Genomic DNA, 22,198 nt, shown 5'->3' with positions numbered 1-22,198 from the left:
TCATCTTGTGTACTATTATCCATGGAGGATACTGGTAAAAGAAAAAATTGTTAAAATTTCAATGGTTTTCTTAAAAAAAAAAAAGGAAAAAGAAAAACATCGTTCTCTTTGGGTTTACTTACAGTTACATCAACTAACGGAAAAAGTTAAAAGGAAGTCTAATTTCTTCCCCAAAGACAGATGGTAGGTCAATCATTTAGAACTCCTTTCAATTATACACCAATTGGTAGCTCAGGTTTTATTTTTTTATTTTTTTTATTTTTATAAATTAATTTTTATTGGTGTTCAATTTACCAACATACAGAATAACACCCAGTGCTCATCCCATCAAGTGTCCCCCTCAGTGCCCGTCACCCATTCACCCCCACCCCCCGCCCTCCTCCCCCTCCACCACCCCTAGTTCATTTCCCAGAGTTAGAAGTCTTTATGTTCTGTCTCCCTTTCTGATATTTCTCACACATTTCTTCTCCCTTCCCTTATATTCCCTTTCGCTATTATTCATATTCCCCAAATGAATGAGAACATACACTGTTTGTCCTTCTCCGGTTACTGTGGCCAAGTTCAAAAAGGGTGTTGCCTGAGTTCTTCTCTGGGATTTTGATGGAATCTTGTCTCACATTTAGATCTTTCATCTATTTTGAGTTTATCTTTGTGGTAGCTCAGGTTTTAATATTGTTTAAGAACTCTATTAGTAGGGATCCTTGGGTGGTGCAGCGGTTTGGCACCTGCCTTTGGCCCAGGGCGCGATCCTGGAGACCTGGGATCGAATCCCACGTCGGGCTTCCGGTGCATGGAGCCTGCATCTCCCTCTGCCTGTGTCTCTGCCTCTCTCTCTCTCTCTGTGTGACTATCATAAATAAATAAAAAATTAAAAAAAATCATATTAAAAAAACCCCTATTAGTATTATAAGGTTGTATATTTAAGAATGTGAAGAGTTGAGTTGATACACAACATAGGTAATTTTGCAGTTCAAACAAAGAGAAAGCTTCTATTATCCCAGCTAGTGATCCATTTTTAAAAGCCTCACTTTAGGTCACGTGGCACAAATTATGGCATAATTGATCTGCATACTTCAGACAATTTATTCAGAAGAGAGCTTATGACTGTAAGTCAAAAAACAAACAACTCCAACACCTATGGGTTCATAGTTGGCTTAGTTGGGAAAGTATGCAACTCTTAATCTCAGGGTTCTTGAGTATGAGCCCCATGTTGGGTGTAGAGATTACAAAAAAAAAAAAAAAAGAAAGAAAGAAAAAAGAAAAAGGGATGCCTGGGTGGCTCAGTGGTTGAGAGCCTCCCTTTGGCCCAGGGCGTGATCCTGGAGTCCTGGAATCGAGTCCCACATTGGGCTCCCTGCATGGAGACTGCTTCTCTCTCTGCCTATGTCTCTGCCTCTCTCTCTCTGTGTCTCTCATGAATAAATAAAATCTTAAAAAAAAATAAAGAAAAAAAGAAAAACACCTAAATTTTAAGAGGTAAACTTCGAGGAAGAATCCAAACCCTATAGAGAACATACATCAGTCAAGGTATATTTTAATAGTAAAGACATGCATTGATGGAACAAATTATCAACTTCTTTACTTTTTTCCAATTCAAAAAATTTCTACTGATGAGTTAAAGTCATTTATTAAATAGTTGCTAAATCTTATAAACTTGACTGGTCATATTTATCTAATACAGATCATGCGGCATTAGGACTATGTAGAAACCAGAAAAAAAGAAGGGAATAAAATATGCACAAATAGAATAGTGTAGTCCTTATTCTACTTATGTACTAAATGCTTTGCCCATAGGGATTAAAAATGTTACACAAGTGATACACAGCAACTTTCCTCCCCAAAACCTATCTGAAGGGGATAGAAACTACTCAGGTCCAGGAAAGCAAGTGCTATTGAAACAGGCATTCTCGCTAGGTTCACTGAGTTTTTTAGGTGGGGTTCAAATTTACAATCCTGAGATTGAGAGTTGTATGCTCTACCAACTGAGCCAGCCAAATGCCCCTAGCTCTATTGAGATTGATTGATTGATGGTTTTATTTATTTATTCATGAGAGACACAGAGACAGAGAGGCAGAGACACAGGCAGAGGGAGAAGCAGGCTCCATGCAGAGAGCCCGATGTGGGACTCAATCCCGGGACTGTGGGATCATACCCTGAGCCAAAGGCAGACGCTCAACTGCTGAGCACCCAGGTGTCCTGTCTATTGTCTATTGAGTTTTAAAGAAGAGCTACAAAGTCCCCATTTTTTAAAGTAGGCTCCATGCCCAGCATGAAGCCCAACGTGGAGCTCAATCTCACGACCCTGAGGTCAAGCCTTGAGCTGAGATCAAGAGTTAGGTGCTTAACTGATTGAGCCACATAGGTGCCCCTACAAAGTCCCAAGTTTTAAATGTTGGCAACCAACAGGGCATCCGGGTGGCTCAATCAGTTAAGCATCTGACTTCAGCTTGGGTCATGAGATCAAGCCCTGCATTAGGCTCTGCGCTCATCGGGGAGGTTGCTTCTTCCTCTCCCTCTGCCCCTTCCCCTGCTTGTGTGCTCTCTCTCTCAAATAAAGTTAATAAAATGTTAGCAACCAACACTTTTTTTTTTTGGCTAAGAATCCTGCCACCTATATTCATAGACACTACTACTTAAAACTATTAATGCAAAAATATGAAATAAATCATTATCAAATAGAATCTAGTAACACATTAAAGGAAAAATATACTATAAATGAGGTTTATATTAGGAATGCAAAAGGATGGTTTTTAACATTTTTAAATATCTACTTATTTATTTATTTAGGTAGGCTCCATGCCCAGTGTGGAGCCCAATGTGGGGTTTGAACTCAGAACCCTGAGATCAAGACCTGCATTGAAGAGTCAGACCCCCCCTTTTTTTGTTTTTTTTAAGATTTTATTTATTTATTCATGAGAGACAGAGGGGGAGAGAGAGAGAGAGACAGGCAGAGGGAGAAGCAGGCTCCATGCAGGGAGCCCGACATGGGACTTGATCCCGGGCCTCTAGGATCACGCTCTGGGCTGAAGGTGGCGCTAAACCGCTGAGCCACCCAGGCTGCCCAAGAGTCAGACCCTTAACTGACTGAGCCACCCAGGTGCCTTGCAAATGGATGGTTTAATTCAGAAAATTTAGTACCTGTGACTCAATATATTAATATATAAAGAGAAAAATATGATTGCTAGCAATGCATCTAATTAAACTCAATATCCTTTCATGAGAAAGGAAACCTTGGGGTACCTGGGTGGCTCAGTCAATAGAGCATCTATCTTTGGCTCAGGTCAAGATCTCAGGGTCCTGGGATCGAGCCCTGTGTTGGGCTCCCTGCAAGGAGTCTGCTTCTCCCTCTGCTTCTGCTTCCCTCCCCACCCTAGCCTGTGTTCTCTCTCTTTCAAGGGACTAAATAAAATCTTTAAAAGGAAAAAAAAAAAAACTTACTGAAACGAGAACAAATAGATACTTTCATAATATGATCAATGTACATATCCCACAACAAACCCAGTAGCACAATTAATGGGAAAAATTTTAAAGCATTTCCACTGAAGTCAACTATAGAGTTAGGATATCCACTAACTTCTCTATTAATATTATTGTGCAACTACTGGCTCCAGAGAAAGAATAGGTATAAAATTAGGAAAGGGAAAAAGGAAAACTATAATTATGATATCACTGTATATCTGGAAAGTCTCAACAAAACAACTGAACTACTACTAAAAACATTTAGATACTTTAAAAAGGTAATGCCAGTCTTAACCTTGGTCAATGTGGTAATGTGGCAATGTGGCCTGTAAGTGGAATCTCACTGTGGTCTTCAACTGCAGTTCTCTGTAACTAAAAACGCTGCACTTCTTTTCATACACTTTTTTGCTATGTAAATATACTCTATTGTAAAGTGTCAGCTCAGGTGTTGTATAAACCCTGATTTTTTAAAAAATATTTTATTTATTTATTCATGAGAGATACAGAGAGAGAGAGAGGCAGAGACATAGGCAGAGGGAGAGGCAGGCTCCATGCAGGGAGCCCGATGTGGGACTCGGTCCCGGGACCTGGGGTCACGCCCTGGGCCGAAGGCAGGCGCTTAACCGCTGAGCCACCCAGGGATCCCTACACGCTGATTTTTAAAAAATCTTGGCTGTGTATTGTGTATTCATCAAAAAGGAGAACAAAGATCTGGTTTGTAGGTGGTTGGTTGTGAACCTGTGCTTTAAAAGTTTCTCCAAATCGTGGCTATATGCCTGATATTTCATTAACTTATACACTACCTACATTTTTACTTAGCACTTACTACAAAATTATTGGTTGGATAAATGAAAGAGACTTCTCTTTATTGCTTTTATTAAACAGAGCAGATACAAAGGAAGAAGTATAAAATATGTGCAAGCATAAAGAATTATCTACCCATTTAGTCATCACACAGTTAAAGAAATATCATCATTACCTTTAATAGCCTTTTTTCAACATTCCCTAATCCCTTCTTCTTTCCTGTCTCTCCTAAGATGTAATTAACTGTTGGATTATGCATTTATTTTCCCATTTTTCTTTATAGTTCTCTAATATTTGAATTCCTAAAAAAAAAATCTACTTCAGTATTGCATATTTTTAACATACACATACGTGGAGCTATATGTTATGTAGCTTTCTACAACTTGATATTTTCACACAATAATATTAGGTTCAAGTTTCTTGTTGCCTTAAGTTTTAGATGTTTTTATAAACATGATACAGCTATACTTCAAATTTAAATCCAATTTGACAATACTCTTCTTTCAAGAGAAGCATTTAGTCTAATTATATTGTTATAATTACTCATATTTAGGCTTATTTCTGTCATCCTATTTTTTGCTTTACATTTCCCCTACTTCCTGTTTTTTCTTTTGGATTCTTGTTCAGTTTGTTTACAGTCTATTTCTTAACTTTATCTTACCCTTAAGCATGCACAATTAACTTTTGAAGTATAAAGTTAATCATGATCATTACCATCCTCTGAAACAATACAAGGACTTTAACACATATGAATACCAACAAATTTTCTCCTGTTTTATATGCTATTGCTATCAAATATTTTAGTTCTCTGCTTTAGACTTTCCATATGTGCCCACTTTCCTTCTCTCTGAAGTGTTGTGGAACTCTTTCAAACTACAGGAAGCGGTAAAGTCTCTGGTTGTTGTCTTTACTGTTCCTTCCTAGTTTTACTGAGGCAGAATGTGTAACTAAAATGCATAGATCTTAAATGCACAAATGGTGAGGTTTGATAAATGTATTCTTCTCCCTAGCTGCACCTGCATACACCTTTGTAATTATTTCAATCAAGATAAAGACCATCTTCATCACTGAACAAGATTCTCTTCCAGTCAATCCTACCCTACTGCCAAAGGCAACCACTTCTTTGTTGTCTATCACCAATAGGTTAGTTTGCCTATTCTCAAACTTAATACGAGGGAATCATACACTACCATGTCTCCATTATGTTTGACTTGTTTCACTTAATTTTTTTATATTTATACATGTTGCTAAGAGTAACACATGTACATCTATCAGTAGTGTTTTTTAATTGCTGAGGACTATCCCACTATATGAAGATATCACGATTTATCCGCACTCTTGTTTACAGACATGAGTTGCCCCCAATTTTTGATATTATGAATTAAAACTGCTGTGAAAATCCTTGTGTAAGTTTTTTTGAGGAATGATGTTTCCATTTTTCTTAGGCAAATATATATAATTCCTAGATATGATAATTGCATATTTAATTTTAATTTTGTAAGAAACTGTCAAACTGTTGTTCTATCCTTTACCACCACCAAAAATGTATGTGAGTTCCAACGGTCCCATGTCCTAACAAACACGTGGTAGTAAGTCTTAATTTTAGCTATTCCGGAAGGTGTGAAGTGTGATTTTATTTGCATCAAACCTGCATTTATGATCGATCAGTTGTAAACTTTTTCATATGCTCCTATACCTTATTTGTTAAGTTTTAAAGTCTTTTGCCTACCTTTATTGGGTTGTCTTTATATTGATTTGCAAGAGTTGTTTATACATTCTGAATACAAAGTCTTTGTCAGATACATATACACTGATATTTTCTCCCATTCTAATAAGGCAGAAGTTTTACATTTTGATGAAATCTAATTGGTTTTTACTGAGAGTATGGCCCTCACAGGTTCCAGGTTTACTTGAGGGGGTGTCCTATCAGACTCCTAATTTGTTCAGGTTCTGAGCTTTGTCCTGTCATGAGGCATTTTAGTGTTCCACTTTAACTTATTGGATCCCTCTTGTTATAAACTGAATTATGTCTTTCTAAAATTCTTTTTATTCCCCCCAGAATTTTAAACATACCTTTTAATTTGGTCCTGGGGCTATGAGGTAGGAAGGGTACTAAGACAGAGTCTGGGATTAGAAGAATTAGCAAAATGGGGCTAAGGCAAGCAGTTGGGTCAGGGGAGGCAGTCACCTGCTAGGGAGGGTCAGCCTCAAAATATCGATCCAACATGGCCTCCACCTGGCCCTCTTCATAGTCCAATGTCTGGAACCATCTGCTGCTCCCCGGATTATGGCTGAAAGCACTGGGCCAGACTTCCCTAGCCATGTTCTTCAGCATGGCAGCTTCCTGTTTCTGTCTTTCTAAAATTCATGCTGAGGTCCTAACCCCTGGTGTGACTTTATTTGGAGACAGAGTTTATAAGGAGGTTATAAGGTTATAATTAACCTTAAATGAGGTCATAAAGGTGGGACCCTGATCCGACAGGATTAGTAACCTTATAAAAAGAGACATCAGAGAGCTTACATATGCTTTCTCTTTCCTTGTACTCAGAAAAAGGCCATGTGAGGGTATAGCAAAAGGCAGACATCTGCCAGCCAGGAAGAGAATCCTCATCTGAAACTGAACCCTGCTAGACTTTTATCTTGGACTTCTAGCCTCTAGAACGTAAATATAAATTTGTTTTTTTTTTCTTAAATATTTAATTTATTTATTCAAGAGAGACACACAAAGAGAGGCAGAGACATAGGCAGAGAGAAAAACAGGCTCCTTGTGGGGAGCTCGATGAGGGACTTGATCCCTGTACCCCGACCGAGATCACGCTCTGAGCAGAAGGCAGACACTCAACTGCTTAGCCACCCGGGCGTCCCAAATTTCTGTTGTTTAAGCCACTCAGTCTATGAAATTTTGCTATGGCAGCCCAAGCAAACTAAGGCACGCCCTGCACATAAAGTGAGCATTCCTTTCTTTACTTTTCCTCAACTTGGTGAAGCTTCTCAATAAATTTAAAATGATATCAACCAGAAATTAGAATCACTTTCTGTAAGAGAAATGGCCAGGGTATAGTCAGTTATACTGCCAAAACATTTGTTTGCAATCTAATGTTTCCTGTGTTATTTATAATAATATGATATGGCTAAGACTATGAGACTGTTTAACATATCTGTGTATGAAAAGGTAAAACTAATAAAGACTTTCAGTAAGGAGAAGTAATGATTTTCATGAGAGTAAGAAAGGTGTATAAATATTGGCATATGTTTTCAACATGGCAAATTTTTTTTTAAGGAAAAAACAAGAATACCCTCAAAACCTGAAAATGGAAGACAAAAAAATATTATAATTATGGGAAAAGCTAAGTGTTACCACTTAGTGTTTTTCAAACTTTATATATATATATATGTATATTTTAAAGATTTTATTTATTTATTCATGAGAGACCCAGAGAGGGAGAGAGAGGGAGAGAGAGAGAGAGAGAGAGAGAGAGAGAAAGAGACAGAGGCAGAGACATAGGTAGGTTCCATGCAGGAAGCCCGATGCGGGACTTGATCCAGGACTCCAGGATCACACCCTGGGTTGAAAGCAGGCGCTAAATTAATGAGCCACCCAGGCGTCCCTCAAACATTTTTTTATTTTTTTTTTTTGGTCCCTAAAACTTCGTGATCCTTTAGCAGATTCTAAAAAAATCAGTCTGGTGGGTAATGATCAATAATTATTTTTCTAAAAAATTACATTTTGCCATATTCACTTTATCTCTTGTAAGTACAGTTGACCTTTAAACAACATAGGAGTTATTGACATTGACCTCTTCATGTAGTTGGAAATCTGCATGTAAGTTTTTTTTTTGTTAGGTAGACTATACACCCAACATGGGGCTTCAATTCATGACCCCAAGATCAAGAATCCACACGCTCTTCAAAGTGAACAAGCCAGGTGTCCTTGTATATAACTTTTGATCCATCAAAAAATTAACTACTAATACACTACTGTTGACCGGTAACTACTAACACATTATTTTGTATGTTATATACTGTATTCTTTTTTTTTTAATTTTTTATTTATTTATTTATTTATGATAGGCACACAGTGAGAGAGAGAGAGGCAGAGACACAGGCAGAGGGAGAAGCAGGCTCCATGCACTGGGAGCCCGATGTGGGATTCGATTCAGGGTCTCCAGGATCGCGCCCTGGGCCAAAGGCAGGCGCCAAACCGCTGCGCCACCCAGGGATCCCATATACTGTATTCTTATGCCGAAGTAAGCTAGACAAAAGAAAATCCTATTAAGAAAACCATATGGGGAAAAAAAAAAAGAAAGAAAACCATATGGGAAATACATTTTAGTGCTATACAGTATTTATTGAAAAAAATCTGCATTTAAGTGGACCCTCATATTTCAAAACTATGTTGTTCAAATCAACTGTATGTGAATACACACATACCCTCTTTTTGGTGAACCATTTACACATTCTCCTATATACTCACAATATTATTTACTGTTGATCTCTAGAACATATTTACATTTCCCTAACTGTCCCAAGAATATCTTTAGAAAAAATTGTACTCATTTAAAAAAAAAAAAAAACCTCAAAAAAAAAAAAATCTCTTCACTTAATGTAGGGCTTGAACTCATGACTCACAGATCAAGAGCCACATGCTCCATTAACTGAGCCAATCAGATGCTCCTAGAGATTTTTTAAAAACCAAAATCCAAACAAGGTTGAAGCACTGTACTATATCTGGTCTTTTCTAGCTTTCCAATCTTTTTTTTTTTTTTTTTAAGATTTTATTTATTTATTCATGAGAGACACAGAGAGAGAGGCAGAGACACAGGCAGAGACACATGCAAGGAGCCCAAAGGGGGACTCGATCCCAGGACTCCAGGATCATGCCCTGGGCCGAAGGCAGGCGCTAAACTGCTGAGCCACCTGGGCTGCCCCTATCTTTCCTAACTTGAATAGGGCCCCATCTGTTCTTTTTTCTTTACAACTCTGAAGAATGATCAGTATTTTAAAAAGTATCAGAGGTGCCTGCCTGGCTCATTCGGAAGAGTCAACAAGTCTTTTTTATTTTTTTTAAGGATTTATTTATTTATTCATGACAGAGAGATAATCAGAGATACAGGCAGAGGGAGAAGCAGGCTCCCTGCAGAGAGCCCAATGTTGGGACTGGATCCCAGTATCTGGGATCACGCCCTGAGCCAAGGCAGATGCTCAACCAATGAGCCACCCGTGCATCCTGAATCTGTAAGTCTTGATCTTGGGGTTGAACTCATCACCCCCACATTGGGTGTAGAGACCACAAAATAAATAAATAAATAAACTTAAGAAAAAAGAAATAAAAATAAGGAGTTTCTGTTAAAAAATAAAATAAAAAAAGTCAGAGTACACCCAGTAAGAGTATTATTTTCATGGGATCTGTTAATTTACTTATTTGGTTAAGCAAACTCTACACCCATTGTGGGACTCCAACTCATGACCTCAAGATCAAGAGTCATTTGCTCTCCGAATGAGCCAGCTGGGGAGTCTCTCAACTCTTAATCTTTCGTGTACAATTCTGAAACTGAAGAAAGCCTAAACCTCCCTACCCCAAAATTTCACGAAATGGAAAACTTTCCAAAGTTTGGCACACACTTATTTCTCAGTAAAACTTACCGTGGACTGATACGAAGCTTTTTAGTCTTTATCCCACTTAGGATGAATATTCCAGAAATACTAATTAATTTCAAAAGGGGAGGTGCACTCATGCCTAGTCAAGATGACATATAATGTGTGCTTTATGTTATTTTCCTAATACCTGAAACTTCTAAGTTTAGAAGCTCATTGGATTCCAAAGATTTCAGAACAGGAATTGTAGATCTGTATATGTACTGGGCCAACATGTAAACTGAGTTTATTGCTAATATGTCTGAAAAACATAGGAGATAAAACATTCCAAATGCTGACCTTTAACGGAAGTTTCTATTTCTGAAACAGGTTCTGATTTTTCTTCTCCATTAGATTCATCAACTTCTGCCACTGTTGTTAACTCTGGTTCACTCTTGTAGAGTCTATAATCTGGACCCTTGAAAGGAAGACGTGCATTTAAAAAAAAAAAATTGCTACAAGTTTCTTTTAAAATGTTTGCCTCTAAAGACTCAGATCAAAACCTGAAAATTAAAAGCCTCAGTCAGCTATCTTGCATATAGGTACAACTCTGAAATACTTTTAATCTGTAAAAGTTTTGGTTTTCAAATTAAGAATATTCCTCTTAGGGACAAAGTCATCAGAATATTTTTTATTACAGTAAAACTGAGGCCTGAAAATAATTATTTTAATTCAATTAGTTCTTTCCTTATCCCCTTATCTTTTAGTTTATCACATTTTACACTTATTTGTTTTAATCCCAAACCTCTTATTTCCAGCTTCCATGGGTAACGTCGATCCTTGGCCATGTTCATATTCTCTAATAGTTCCTAGAGGGAACTGCCCATATCCCAACCCTTTTATTATCCCTAGTAGCAATATTTTTCGTCCTCCCTTCTGTCTGATCCAAGGATATTTTGTCTCTAATATCCTGAAATGGTATATATAAACATATGACTTCTCAGGCCAATGCAAAGTAATCACTTTACAAAAACATTTATTAAAAATATGAAATTATGAAGTATTAAAACTGTAAAAAATATTAAAAAATGAGAATGGTAAAACCAAAACAAGAAAAAACACAAATGGTAACATTATATATAAACAAACAAACAGAAAAACATTGGCTAAAAAGTGGGGTTATGATAAATAAAAAGTTTGAGTGTAAAATAAATTAACTTTCAAAAATGAGGGAGCAGGTACAGGATTGATTATTCTGTGGCTACTGAAGCCACTTACACAGTGAGATCCATTTCTTGGGTATCCTTGAACTTGATGAATCTTCTTTTCTTCAGGCAGATGGACTGGGCCCCTGCTATAACAGAGCAAGGAGCTGCTATCACTGGGCAGAGGGGGGATAATGGGAGGCTGCTCTGTAAAGTCATAGGACCGAGGAAGTGGAGGACGAGGTGGGGCTACTTCCTCTTCCTAAAGATTGTAGAATAGTCACCTTATTTAGATAAGCATACTGAGTTAAGTATATAGAAATTCTTTGCAATGGTAAGTTAACTTAAATTCACTTTAATATAATTAAAGGGACACTGCCAAGCCAAAAGTTTCATATTGAAAAGTAAAATAAAAATGTTTATGATAGCCAGTAATTCGGTCTTGATACGGTTTTATCTAATTTTTAGGTTAGCTTTCATTTGAAGCTCAACATCAAAACACATGTATGAAACTACCATACTTCACTTTGAAAATGAAGAAAATCATTTAAATATCTTACTGCTTATTTTTTTTTGCAATTTTGAGAAAAAAATAAATATTTCTTTTTGATTGGTTTTAAAACAAAATTCAAGACCACAGATGCTTTCAATTAGGTTGACAGTATCTCTTTGTAGTTGTAATTTCTTTAATGGTATGCATGACACATGGCTAACTTATCTATCAATCATCCTACAAATTTTACCAAGAAAAAGAAACAATGATAAATATTCAAATTACTTATATCAGAAAAAGTATGACAATGTTAAAGTTCTAACATAGATGAAAAGTAGTGATTTAATTTTTTTTTTGCATTAAGGGAAGAAAAATCTGTTAGAAGTATCAAATTACTCAATCAGTGAAATTTCAAGATTAAAAAACAGTCTTAAATATATTTGTTATGAAAAGAAGACACTTAAATTCTAATTCATGTTTTACGCATTTAAAAAATTTAGAGATAAACAATCCAAACTTACCTCATTTTTGTACTTAACAGTTGAGAAAGGCATTGACCCTGCCATACCTATTAAAAAAATAAAAAAACATAACTATTTATACAAAACATATTCTTTAAATCTACATAAAAAAGGAACAATTTCATTTCACTTATTTTTAAAGAGTTTATTTTTCAAGTAATCTTTACACGCAAAGTGGGGCTTGAATTTACAACCTCAAGATTAAGAGTTGCATGCTCTACTGACTGTGCCAGACAGGCATCCCTATTTCATTTATTTTAAATGAGGCCTTCAGTTTCTAATCCCTTGTTTATTAATATTTGCAGAATTTGAAACCAATTACATTAAAAATACAAATTAAGATATCTAGTTTAAATAAGAGTATAGGGAAATGGGTTTTCTGAAGCAGTAATAATGTAAATGTAATTTTTTCTTTTTTTTTTTGTAAATGTAATTCAGTATAATTTTTTAGGAGGGTAATTTACCTGTGCCTATCAAAATGGAAGATGTACTCATTTCCTACTTCTTGTAATCCACAGGTACTAGCATGTGTGTTTAGTTATATGTACAATAACACACACACACACATACACACACACACAGAGTAATATATACAATTATATATAGCATGGATTATGACAGGAAAAAAACAAACAAACAAACCCCAAACCTGGAAACAACCTCCATGTCCAACAACACAGACAGAGATACATTACAGTTCACCTATACAATGGATTCTTACACAGTTATTATTGCATTGTACTGTTAAGGAGAAAAAAAACCAAATCGTTGAAAATAAGTATACATTGATTCCACTTTTTGTGGGGAAAAATTCATAAAAGCAAAACAATATATATGTGTATAATTATACACAAAAAACAGCAATTTATTTTTGTTGTGGGTGAGGCTGGCAGAACTTGTGCTTACTTTATAGAGTTACGTACTGATTCAATGTCACAAAAGTGCCTGTTTCTGATGTCAAAAATCCACTAATATAACAAAAGAAAGCCAATTTACAGGTCATTCAATTAATTAATTAATCAAAAAGTCTATTTATTTATTGCAAAGTAATCTCTACGCCCAATGTGGGGCTCAAATTCATGACCCCGAGATCAAGAGTTGCATCCTCTTCTGCCTGAGCCAGCCAGGCGCCCTGTGTCATTCCAGTTAGATGTAGTATTACGGTCAATTACCACAGAAAAGCTAATTTACCTGTTTCTTACTTCTCTACTTTTTTTAAAGATTTTATTTATTTGACAGAACAACTAGGTGGTACGGCAGGCAGAGGGAGAGGGAGAAGCAGGCTCCCTGCTAAGTAGAGAGCCCAACTGAGCCACCCAGGTGCTCCTAATTTACCTGTTTCTGTAGTGCCTCTTTGCTGTTTGTGTTTACTCAGTCCTTCCATGACATCTTGAATTCTCCAAAGCTCTTTCTGAATCTGTGCACGCTGTATTCCTGCTGATTCAGTCTATCAGTAAAAAGAGCCCACATACAGAAAAAACAATAAAGCTGTAAATTCCACTAATTATATATTTTAAAAAAATAAGAATTGCAGTGGATTAAGTTTTGAGAATATTTAATATGATCTATGTGACTCTCCTGTTTTTGCAACTTCTCTGGCCGATAAAGCAGAGAAAGAAAAAAATTCAATTTTCAGACTTAAGTGCACTATTTCTCATATCTTCAATAAATTTTGCCCTACATTAGTGCTGACCACAAGGGACTAAAAAATTGGAACACAAAACCAAAAAGAAAACAGAACAAAATAAACACTCACAAAACTAAAAAAGAAATTTTAAGGGAGTAGAAAAAAATGGGAGGTATACTAATTTCTTAAGTTCTGGAAAATAAGATCATATTGGTTTTCAGTAAGATTCTAATAGAACTTTATGACTCTTATTGATACTTTGGATAACAAGAAATACCATTTTTTAGAATGTAAATTTATTATTTTTTTAAAGGGCAATGAAGTACAAAATTGTCACAGTAACCAAAAAATTTTTTTCCACTGAGTATCAGTTTTAGATATTAAAAATAGTCAATGCAGCTAAAAAGCCCTCCAAGGGGTGAAAGTATTCTTTCGAAGTTTACAAACATAAAGACTATGTACTATGCTGCTTCAAAAAGGCACTACAGAACCTTAGTTATCTAGTTTTCCAAGCCACAGGGTTGGAAGTATCAACGTAAAAGAAAGTAGTATTCACACAAGACCCAAAAACAATGACAACCCATAGATGTGAATACTGATAGACTTCTAGGGAGTGAATTTCAATTATAGAAATCAGATATGTGTACATGTTCCATATAGACTATATACTATTTTTTTAATAATTAAAAAATATATAGTTTTACCTATCTGAAAGGTGTACAATGAATCTTATTTTTTTTTTACTTTGCATTTCTCTGATTACTGGAGACTTTGAACAATATTCAAACATTTATTAGTGATCTGAATTTACTTTCTATAGATTAACTAGTCACATTCTCTGTCCATTCTTCTAATGTATCACTTCTCCAAATCAGAAAAAAATTTCTTATAGCTCTAAATAGAAACTCTTGTTGAATTTTAGTGGTCTACAATACTCCTCCCCAGTATGAAGTCGTCGTCTTCTTTTTCTTTTTTCTTTTTTTTTTTTAAGATTTTATTTATTTGAGAGAAAGAGAACACACAGTGTGGGTGGGGAAAGTCAGAGGGACAAGGAGAAGCAGACTACCCACTGAACAGGGAACCTGACTTAGGGCTCGATCCCAGGACCCTGAGACATTGATCTGAGCCAAAGGCAGACGCTTAACCAACTGAGCCACCCAGGCACCCCCCCATGCTATCTTTTAAATTTATGTTGCCTTCATTGTTTGTTTATTATTATTTTTAAAGTAAGCTCTATGCTGAATGTGGGGCCTGAATTCACAATCTCAAGACCAAGAGTCACCTGCTTTACCAGCTGAGCCAGCCAGGTGCCCCATTTACTTATTTATTTAATAAATACTTATACAGTATGTTTTATATGCCTGATACTATTCTAAGTGCTTCAAAAAATCAACACAGTCATTATAATAATCAATATATACAGTCAATATATAAATAATAGAGGTAGGCACTATTATTTTTATTTTACTTCAGTTGTGAAAACTGGAGTGCAGAGCTGTTGTGTAACTGGTCTATGTGCAATGCTTTTTTTTTTTTTAAGATTTTATTTATTTATTCATGAGAAACACAGAGAGGAAAGAGAGAGAGAGAGAGAGAGAGAGAGAGAGAGAGAGAGAGAGGCAGAGACACAGGCAGAGGGAGATCCATGCAGGAAGCCCGATGTGGGACTCAATTCTGGGTCCCCAGGATCACAGCCTGGGCTGAAGGCGGCGCTAAGCCGCTGAGCCACCCAGGCTACCCATATGTGCAATGTCATATCTCTTAGTAGGTGCCTTCTAGTTCTTTAATTTTTCAAAATAGTAACTACTGTGGCCTCCATTATACCATTTTTTCTTTTCATAAATTTATTTTTTATTGGTGTTCAATTTGCCAACATATGGAATAACATCCAGTGCTCATCCTGTCAAGTGTCCATTATACCTTTAAGATATTAGAACCATTTTGTTAATTTTTTCAAAGACTTTTTTTTCAAAGAATTTTCATTGAAAGAATATTAAATCGGGCCATCCATGAACATGGTATACCATATCCATGTCTCTATTTATTCAAGTCTTATATCCTATAATACATAATGTTTTCACGATGAACATTTTTTGTTAAGTTAAATCAGGTAAAGTTTGGCTTGAAAGCTAAAAATGAATTTTCACATGTTTCAGGGATTATAAAAACACTAAAACTGCCCAAGGTTACATATATCTACAACACCTAAAACAGTCTAGGATCTGTTCTTTTACAGGAAAAGTCTGCTGAACACTGTGTTATTTCTTAGATATTTCAGTTTTTTTTCCCTACTATAGTTAGTATTAACTCCACTGTTCAAAATAAATGTTACAACCACATGTAGTTACTTAAATTCAGATAACTAAAATGAAATACAATTAAAAATTCAGTTTCTCAGTGACACTGGTAATATTGCAAGTGTCCAACAATGGCAGGTGGCTAGTGGCTACTATACTGGACAACACCAATAGAAGAGAGTTGGTTTTCTTCAGGTCAACCTTATTAACTTTTATTCTTTGTACTGACTTGTCTTTTGAGTCCACAGGGTTTCCAATGCAGATGACCAAAGTTATATAAGGAAGGTCACAAGCATGAAGTGACTTTTATTATCTCCCTTTGTCAGAGCAACACTTATTATTGTTTCTATTTTACAAACAAGAAAATTAACACTTGGAACTTGATTCCAGATCTGACTGTTTACAAAACTGGATTCTTTACCCAATAGGGGAAGATACAACTAAGCACTGCTGTATCTCTTCCCTTATTCAATAACAGCAAAAGTCAATAGGCTAAAATAGTTTGATATAAGAGGCATTTATATAGAATGGATTAGAATACATTTTTATTTTTTTATTTTTAAGTAATCTTTATACCCTAATGGGGCTTGAATTCACAACCCCAAGACCAAGAGCTGCACACTGTACTGACTACGGCAGCCAGGTGCTCTGGATCAGGATAAATTTTATAAAAAGATAAATTATCCTTTATTTGAATAATCCATTTAATTCAACACTTCAATACTAACTTCAGTATAGTTAGCTAGGAGCCCAAAACATGAAAGGTATCATACCATGTTCCCAATAGCATAAAGAACACTTTTAAACAATGAGAGATGGGCTACTTTGTGGGATAGTAGGATTCCTATCATTGGAAGTATTTAAACCCAGGTCTTAAGTGGCTAGTAATGTAAAAACTATTAAGGGTATGCACAAATCTAACAAGGTGGGTTGTACAGCATCAGTCAAAGCCAGTTGAGACAATGCAAAAAAAAAAAAAATTCATTTCTGTACCTGAACTTCACCAAGGCGGTCTAGCTGTTCTTGCATCTGGTTCCTGGTAACAGTTACATCATATTCTAACTTATCATATTCTCTCCATGCTCGTTCCAGTTCCTAAAATCAAAGAGTGTTAATTACTTTAATGGGGAAAATGTGCCTTTACATTGCTATTACTGTAATGACAAACTTTTTAGGTTTTAGAAAATTGTGTATTTTATATTGGGCAAAATAAAAACTTTTGTAATTCATTTTTCCTTTTCTTTACTGTATAAAGCATTTTCTTATCTGTCATGATTAAAATTTCTCCATAAATAAAAAAACACTAAATAGGTTGTGTTTTAGCATGTTGGATTTTCAGTAACACCAGAAGCCTGACATATCTCTACTTGGAATTTACAGTAATGTAATAAACCTAATTCAGCTACACAAGTCGGTGAAACCCTCCTCATAAAGACTCAACATAGATGCAATTTTTCTCCTTTGGAAAAAAATCACCCCCTCACCCTAAAATCACAGAGGAAATTTTCACATTGGTCTTTAACCACCTGCCATCTATTGAATATGGAATGATTCTATATATGGTCAAAAATACCATCTCACTGTTTCAGGATACTATCTACGGTAGTGTAGGTACTCTTCTATGGGTCGTAATTACTCTTCATACATTTCAGAGTTCTATGAAGTCAACAAATTGATAAAGTAAGGCACAGGCTCTGATTAGTTTTATCACTAGTATCTAGTGTGGTACTGCACAGGTAGCATAAACAACAAATACTGAACACTGTTGTAAAATGAATTAGTAACTCTTATCTAAGAACCTTCCATGACCAAAGATTTCATGCCCTGAACTGTGATGAATGAAGCCTGCCCTGGGAAATGTCAGTTTAAGAGCAACAGTCTTGGGATAAGGAAAGAGGGAACTGAGAATGGAGGAAAATTACTTTAAGTAATTAATATCACTTAAAATAATCTAAACATTTTTTAAAATTGAAGAATAGTTGATACAATGTTACATAATAATCTTAACAGTTTGGTCCTAAGGGTTGTCCTTTTATTTTTTTTTATTTTTAAAGATTTTATTTATTTATTCATGAGACACACACACACACAGAGAGAGAGAGAGAGAGAGAGAGAGAGAGAGAGAGAGAGAGAGAGAGAGAGGGCAGAGACACAGGCAGAGGGCAAAGCAGGCTCCTTGCAGGGAGCCCGAAGCGAGACTCGATCCCCGGTCTCCAAGATCACACCCTGGGCTGAAGTCAGCGCTAAACCGCTGAGCCACCCGGGCTGTCTTTTTTTTTTTTTTTTTTTTTTTTAAAGATCTACTTATTTATTTATTCATGAGAAAGAGAAAGAGAAGAGAGAGAGAGAGAGAGAGAGGCAGAGACAGACACAGGCAAAGGGAGAAGCAGGTTCCATGCAGGAAGCCGACGTGGGACTCGATCCTGGGACTCCAGGATCACACCCTGGGGCAAGGCAAGCACAAAACCGCTGAGCCACCCAGGGATCCCCCACCACTGGAGATTTTTTATCATCTCTATATTATATAGGTAATTGAGGGGGTCTACTTAACTGATTTCACAATGAATAACATTTTTAAAAGGTAAAAGTGAAAAAGGACTAAAGATTTTTATCTCATCAATATTGTGTAAATATTAGTCTTCTTACTTGGCTTCAGCAAACTATTTTTACCTGAATAAATAAGGTTGGTTGGTTGGTTGGCTGGTATTTATTTATTTATTTATTTATTTATTTATTTATTTATTTATTTATTTATTTTTCTCCAGACCCAATGGCAGCCCAGCAATTAAGTAGGATGGCATTGCCAGTCTAACACCTAGCCTCTTTTGTAGAAAAGCCAGGTTTAGGGTGGGTCTAAAGGGTATAGAGGCATCCAAATGTAAGAACATTTTAGGAAGGAAAGAATCCTTGTCTTTCTTATCCTAAAAGTATAGAAACATACTTTCCAGAGTCAGAGACCGAGGGCTAGAAATTATTTTAAAGGCGAAGAAACAATATACTTTTTTTTTTAAGATTTTATTTATTTATTCATGAGAGACAGAGAGAGAGAGAGAGGCAGGCAGAGGGAGAAGAAGGTTCCATGCAAGGAGCCCGATGTGGGACTTGATCCCAGGTCTCCAGGATCACACCCTGGGCTTCAGGTGGCACTAAACCGCTGCGGCACCGGGGCTGCCCCACAATATACTTTCAAGTTTTCTAGCCTGCAAAGTCCTGCCACTGCACGGTAACATTTGGCCTGAGTCCCATTATCCTACTGAGCTTACCTGTTTCTGCCTTTACTTCTGGGCTCCTCAAACATGATTATGGGTGGGCAGAACACAAATCAACAGAGGACACCAAGAAAAGGGGCAGCACTGGCATAACATCAGTTTCTCCCAATACCTGGCTGAGCATTTCTTTTTTTTTTAAATTTCTTATTTAAATTCAATTTGCCAACATATAGTATAACATCCAGTGCTTATCCCATCATGTGCTCTCCTCAGTGCCCATCACCCAGTTACCCCATCCCTCCAACCTCCTCCCCCTGGCTGAGCATTTCATTAAAGAATTCATGGATCACACAAGTACCGTGTTGAAAATCTTTAAATACAGCCTTACTGTTTCTTTTTGTCAAGAAGATAATATACAGGTACAATAAGGCAGTTAAAAGGGGTAATGACTTTTAAACATACAATTATTGTAAAGTCACAGGTATTAAGTCAGGAAATAGTGTTTTTGATAAAAAATGTGGAGAGTTTCATGTTATATACAGTTAGGAGAATAAATGAAATCTTGCAATCTACAACCACATGGATGACTCTCACAATGTTGAAAGAAGCCAGAGTATATACTACATGATTAACCTTTTATAAAGTTCAAAAATAAGCAAAAAGCTAACATATAGTTGAAAAATCAGGTAGTGGTGTTCTAGGGAAGCAGTCACCGGAAGGGGAGTTTCTGGCATGCTAGTAAAAATTCAGTGTCTTGATATGGATGTCAGCCACATCTGTGCACTTAAATTGTGCACTTTTCTGAGAATATGTTATACTTTAACAAAGGTTAAAAAAAAAGTATGTGCATGTTTAAGATTGTTATAGGGATGGCAGAAAACTTCAAAAATTTGACTTAGTCTAACTTTAGGATGTGGAACAAGTAAAATGAGGATTTTAATACCTAACAATGGAGACCAGAATGAACACAGATTATGATCTTTCTTAAGAAAGTATTAGGACTAATGATTCATCTCCAAGTTTTTTTTTTCCCATCTCCAAGTTTTTAATGTAATAAGACCTTTCCTTTCCTTCCCCCCTCCCTTTTTTTAAAAAGATTTTATTTTTATTTTTTTTAATTTTTTATTTATTTATGATAGAGAGAGAGAGAGAGAGAGAGAGAGAGGCAGAGACATAGGCAGAGGGAGAAGCAGGCTCCATGCACCGGGAGCCCGATGTGGGATTTGATCCCGGGTCTCCAGGATCACGCCCTGGGCCAAAGGCAGGCGCCAAACCGCTGGCGCCACCCAGGGATCCCAAAAAGATTTTATTTTTAAGTAATTTTTATACAGCCAACGGTGGGGCTCGGATTTACTATCCCGAGATCAAGAGCTGGACGCTCTAATGACTGAGCCAGCCAGGTACTCCTCCTTTTCTCATCCAATATCAATGGCAATTTACAACCAAATCCACCCATGGGGACAGCAACACAATGTGCTACATACTTATAAATGTGTAATCTTTATTTATAATCTTTAACTTGTATCTGTAGTTTCTAATATCTTTGAAATAAAACTATTTTCCATTTCAAACAAAGTGGTTATTGTTTATTATGCAAGTTTAAATAAATTTGTACAATTATAAATGTAGAAAAACTAGAATACAGGGAAAGAAAAAGAAAAGATACATATTATTGTAATACGCTTTTGTTAGCACTTTTGTGGATTTTCTTTTAATCTTTCTCAGGCATACACAATGGAAATTTCCAAATATACACAAAAGCCAAGACCCACTCCAAATTCAACAGTGCAGATATGTGGCCAGTCTGTTTTCATCTACAGTACTCATACTCTATCTTTGCGGGATTATTTTAAGGCAAACACAAAACATCATATCATTTCATTCATAAGTACTTCAGTATGTATTTCTTATTTATTTATTAAATTTCAAAATTTTTATTTATTTATTTGAGAGAGAGAGAGACTGAGAGAGAACATAAGCCAGGGGGAGAAGCAGAGGGATAGAGAAGCAGACTCCCCACTGAGCAGAGAGCCTGAGGTGGGGTTTGACCCCAGGACCCTGAGATCATGACCTGAACTGAAGGCAAGATGCTTAACAGACTAAGCCACCTAGGCACCCCTTTTATTTTATTTTTTAAAGATTTTATTTATTTACTTGGGAGAGAGAGAGAGTACCAGCAGGGGGTGAAGGGGAGAGGGGCAGAAGGGCAGAGAGAGAGAAAGAGAGAAAGAGAGAGAGAGGCAAGCAGACCCCTTCTTGAGCAGGAAGCCAAACATGAGGCTTGATCCCAGGATCCAGGATCATGGTAGAGGCTTAACCAAAGGAGCCACTCAGGCGCCCCTTAGAATGTATTTCTAAGGAAAAGAAACCAAAATGAAAAAATAACATGGAAATTCTTGCTTTAAAAATCCTTAACATATATCCCTTAAAAATAATTCTTTTTAAGGATTCTATTTGTTTATTTGAGAGAGTGTGTGAACGCACAAGCAGTGAGAGAGATAGAGGGAAAGAAACAAGTAGATTCCCCAGTGAGCTGGGAGCCCAATGTGGGTGGGGCTTAATCCCAGAACCTCAAGATCATGACCTGAGCCGAAGTCAGATACTTAACTGACTGAGCCATCCAGGTGCCCTCTCCTTAAGATTTTTTAAAAGAAAATTACAACAATTTCCCTGATCCTCTTCTTTATTCCCTTGCTACTCATAAGGGAATGAGATTGGGTCACTTGCTCTTCAGAATTTTTCCTGTTCTACATTTTGCTAGTTGAATTCCTGTGGTATTCCTTACATGCTCTTCTGTTTCCCTTTATTTCCTACAAATTCGCAGTTACATACTGCAGCTTGTTGAGATTCAGATTTGACTTTTTGGTAAAAATACCTCACAACTAAAAAACAAAAACAAAAAAACCTCACAACTACCATTGGGTGCTTTCTACTGCAGCACATCAGGAGGCATATCACATCTGACTATCTCTTTTTGGGGGGTGGGGATGTTGTATTGTAATTATAAAA

General features: G+C 36.4%; 1 protein-coding gene across 9 annotated transcripts in view; it reads right to left on the bottom strand.

Annotated features, from left to right (window-relative positions):
• The window catches only part of PLEKHA5 (pleckstrin homology domain containing A5), a 241,028-nt gene that overhangs the window by 18,877 nt on the left and 199,953 nt on the right, over positions 1-22,198 (bottom strand). For 7 of the 9 annotated variants that reach the window (XM_055318819.1, XM_055318807.1, XM_055318808.1 and 4 more), the window contains 5 exons: positions 16,974-17,075; positions 13,392-13,503; positions 12,057-12,103; positions 11,116-11,304; positions 10,198-10,315 (listed from right to left, as the gene is read on the bottom strand). In XM_055318819.1, the coding sequence (XP_055174794.1) occupies positions 10,198-10,315; positions 11,116-11,304; positions 12,057-12,103; positions 13,392-13,503; positions 16,974-17,075 (568 nt within the window). The remainder of the gene's footprint in view (positions 1-10,197; positions 10,316-11,115; positions 11,305-12,056; positions 12,104-13,391; positions 13,504-16,973; positions 17,076-22,198) is intronic. The other 2 variants (XM_055318809.1, XM_055318812.1) reach the window with 1 other exon arrangement.

The sequence above is a fragment of the Nyctereutes procyonoides genome, unplaced genomic scaffold (assembly GCF_905146905.1).
Source record: "Nyctereutes procyonoides isolate TBG_1078 unplaced genomic scaffold, NYPRO_anot_genome, whole genome shotgun sequence".
NCBI lineage: Eukaryota > Metazoa > Chordata > Mammalia > Carnivora > Canidae > Nyctereutes > Nyctereutes procyonoides.
This window is presented reverse-complemented; position numbering and strand designations above follow the sequence as displayed.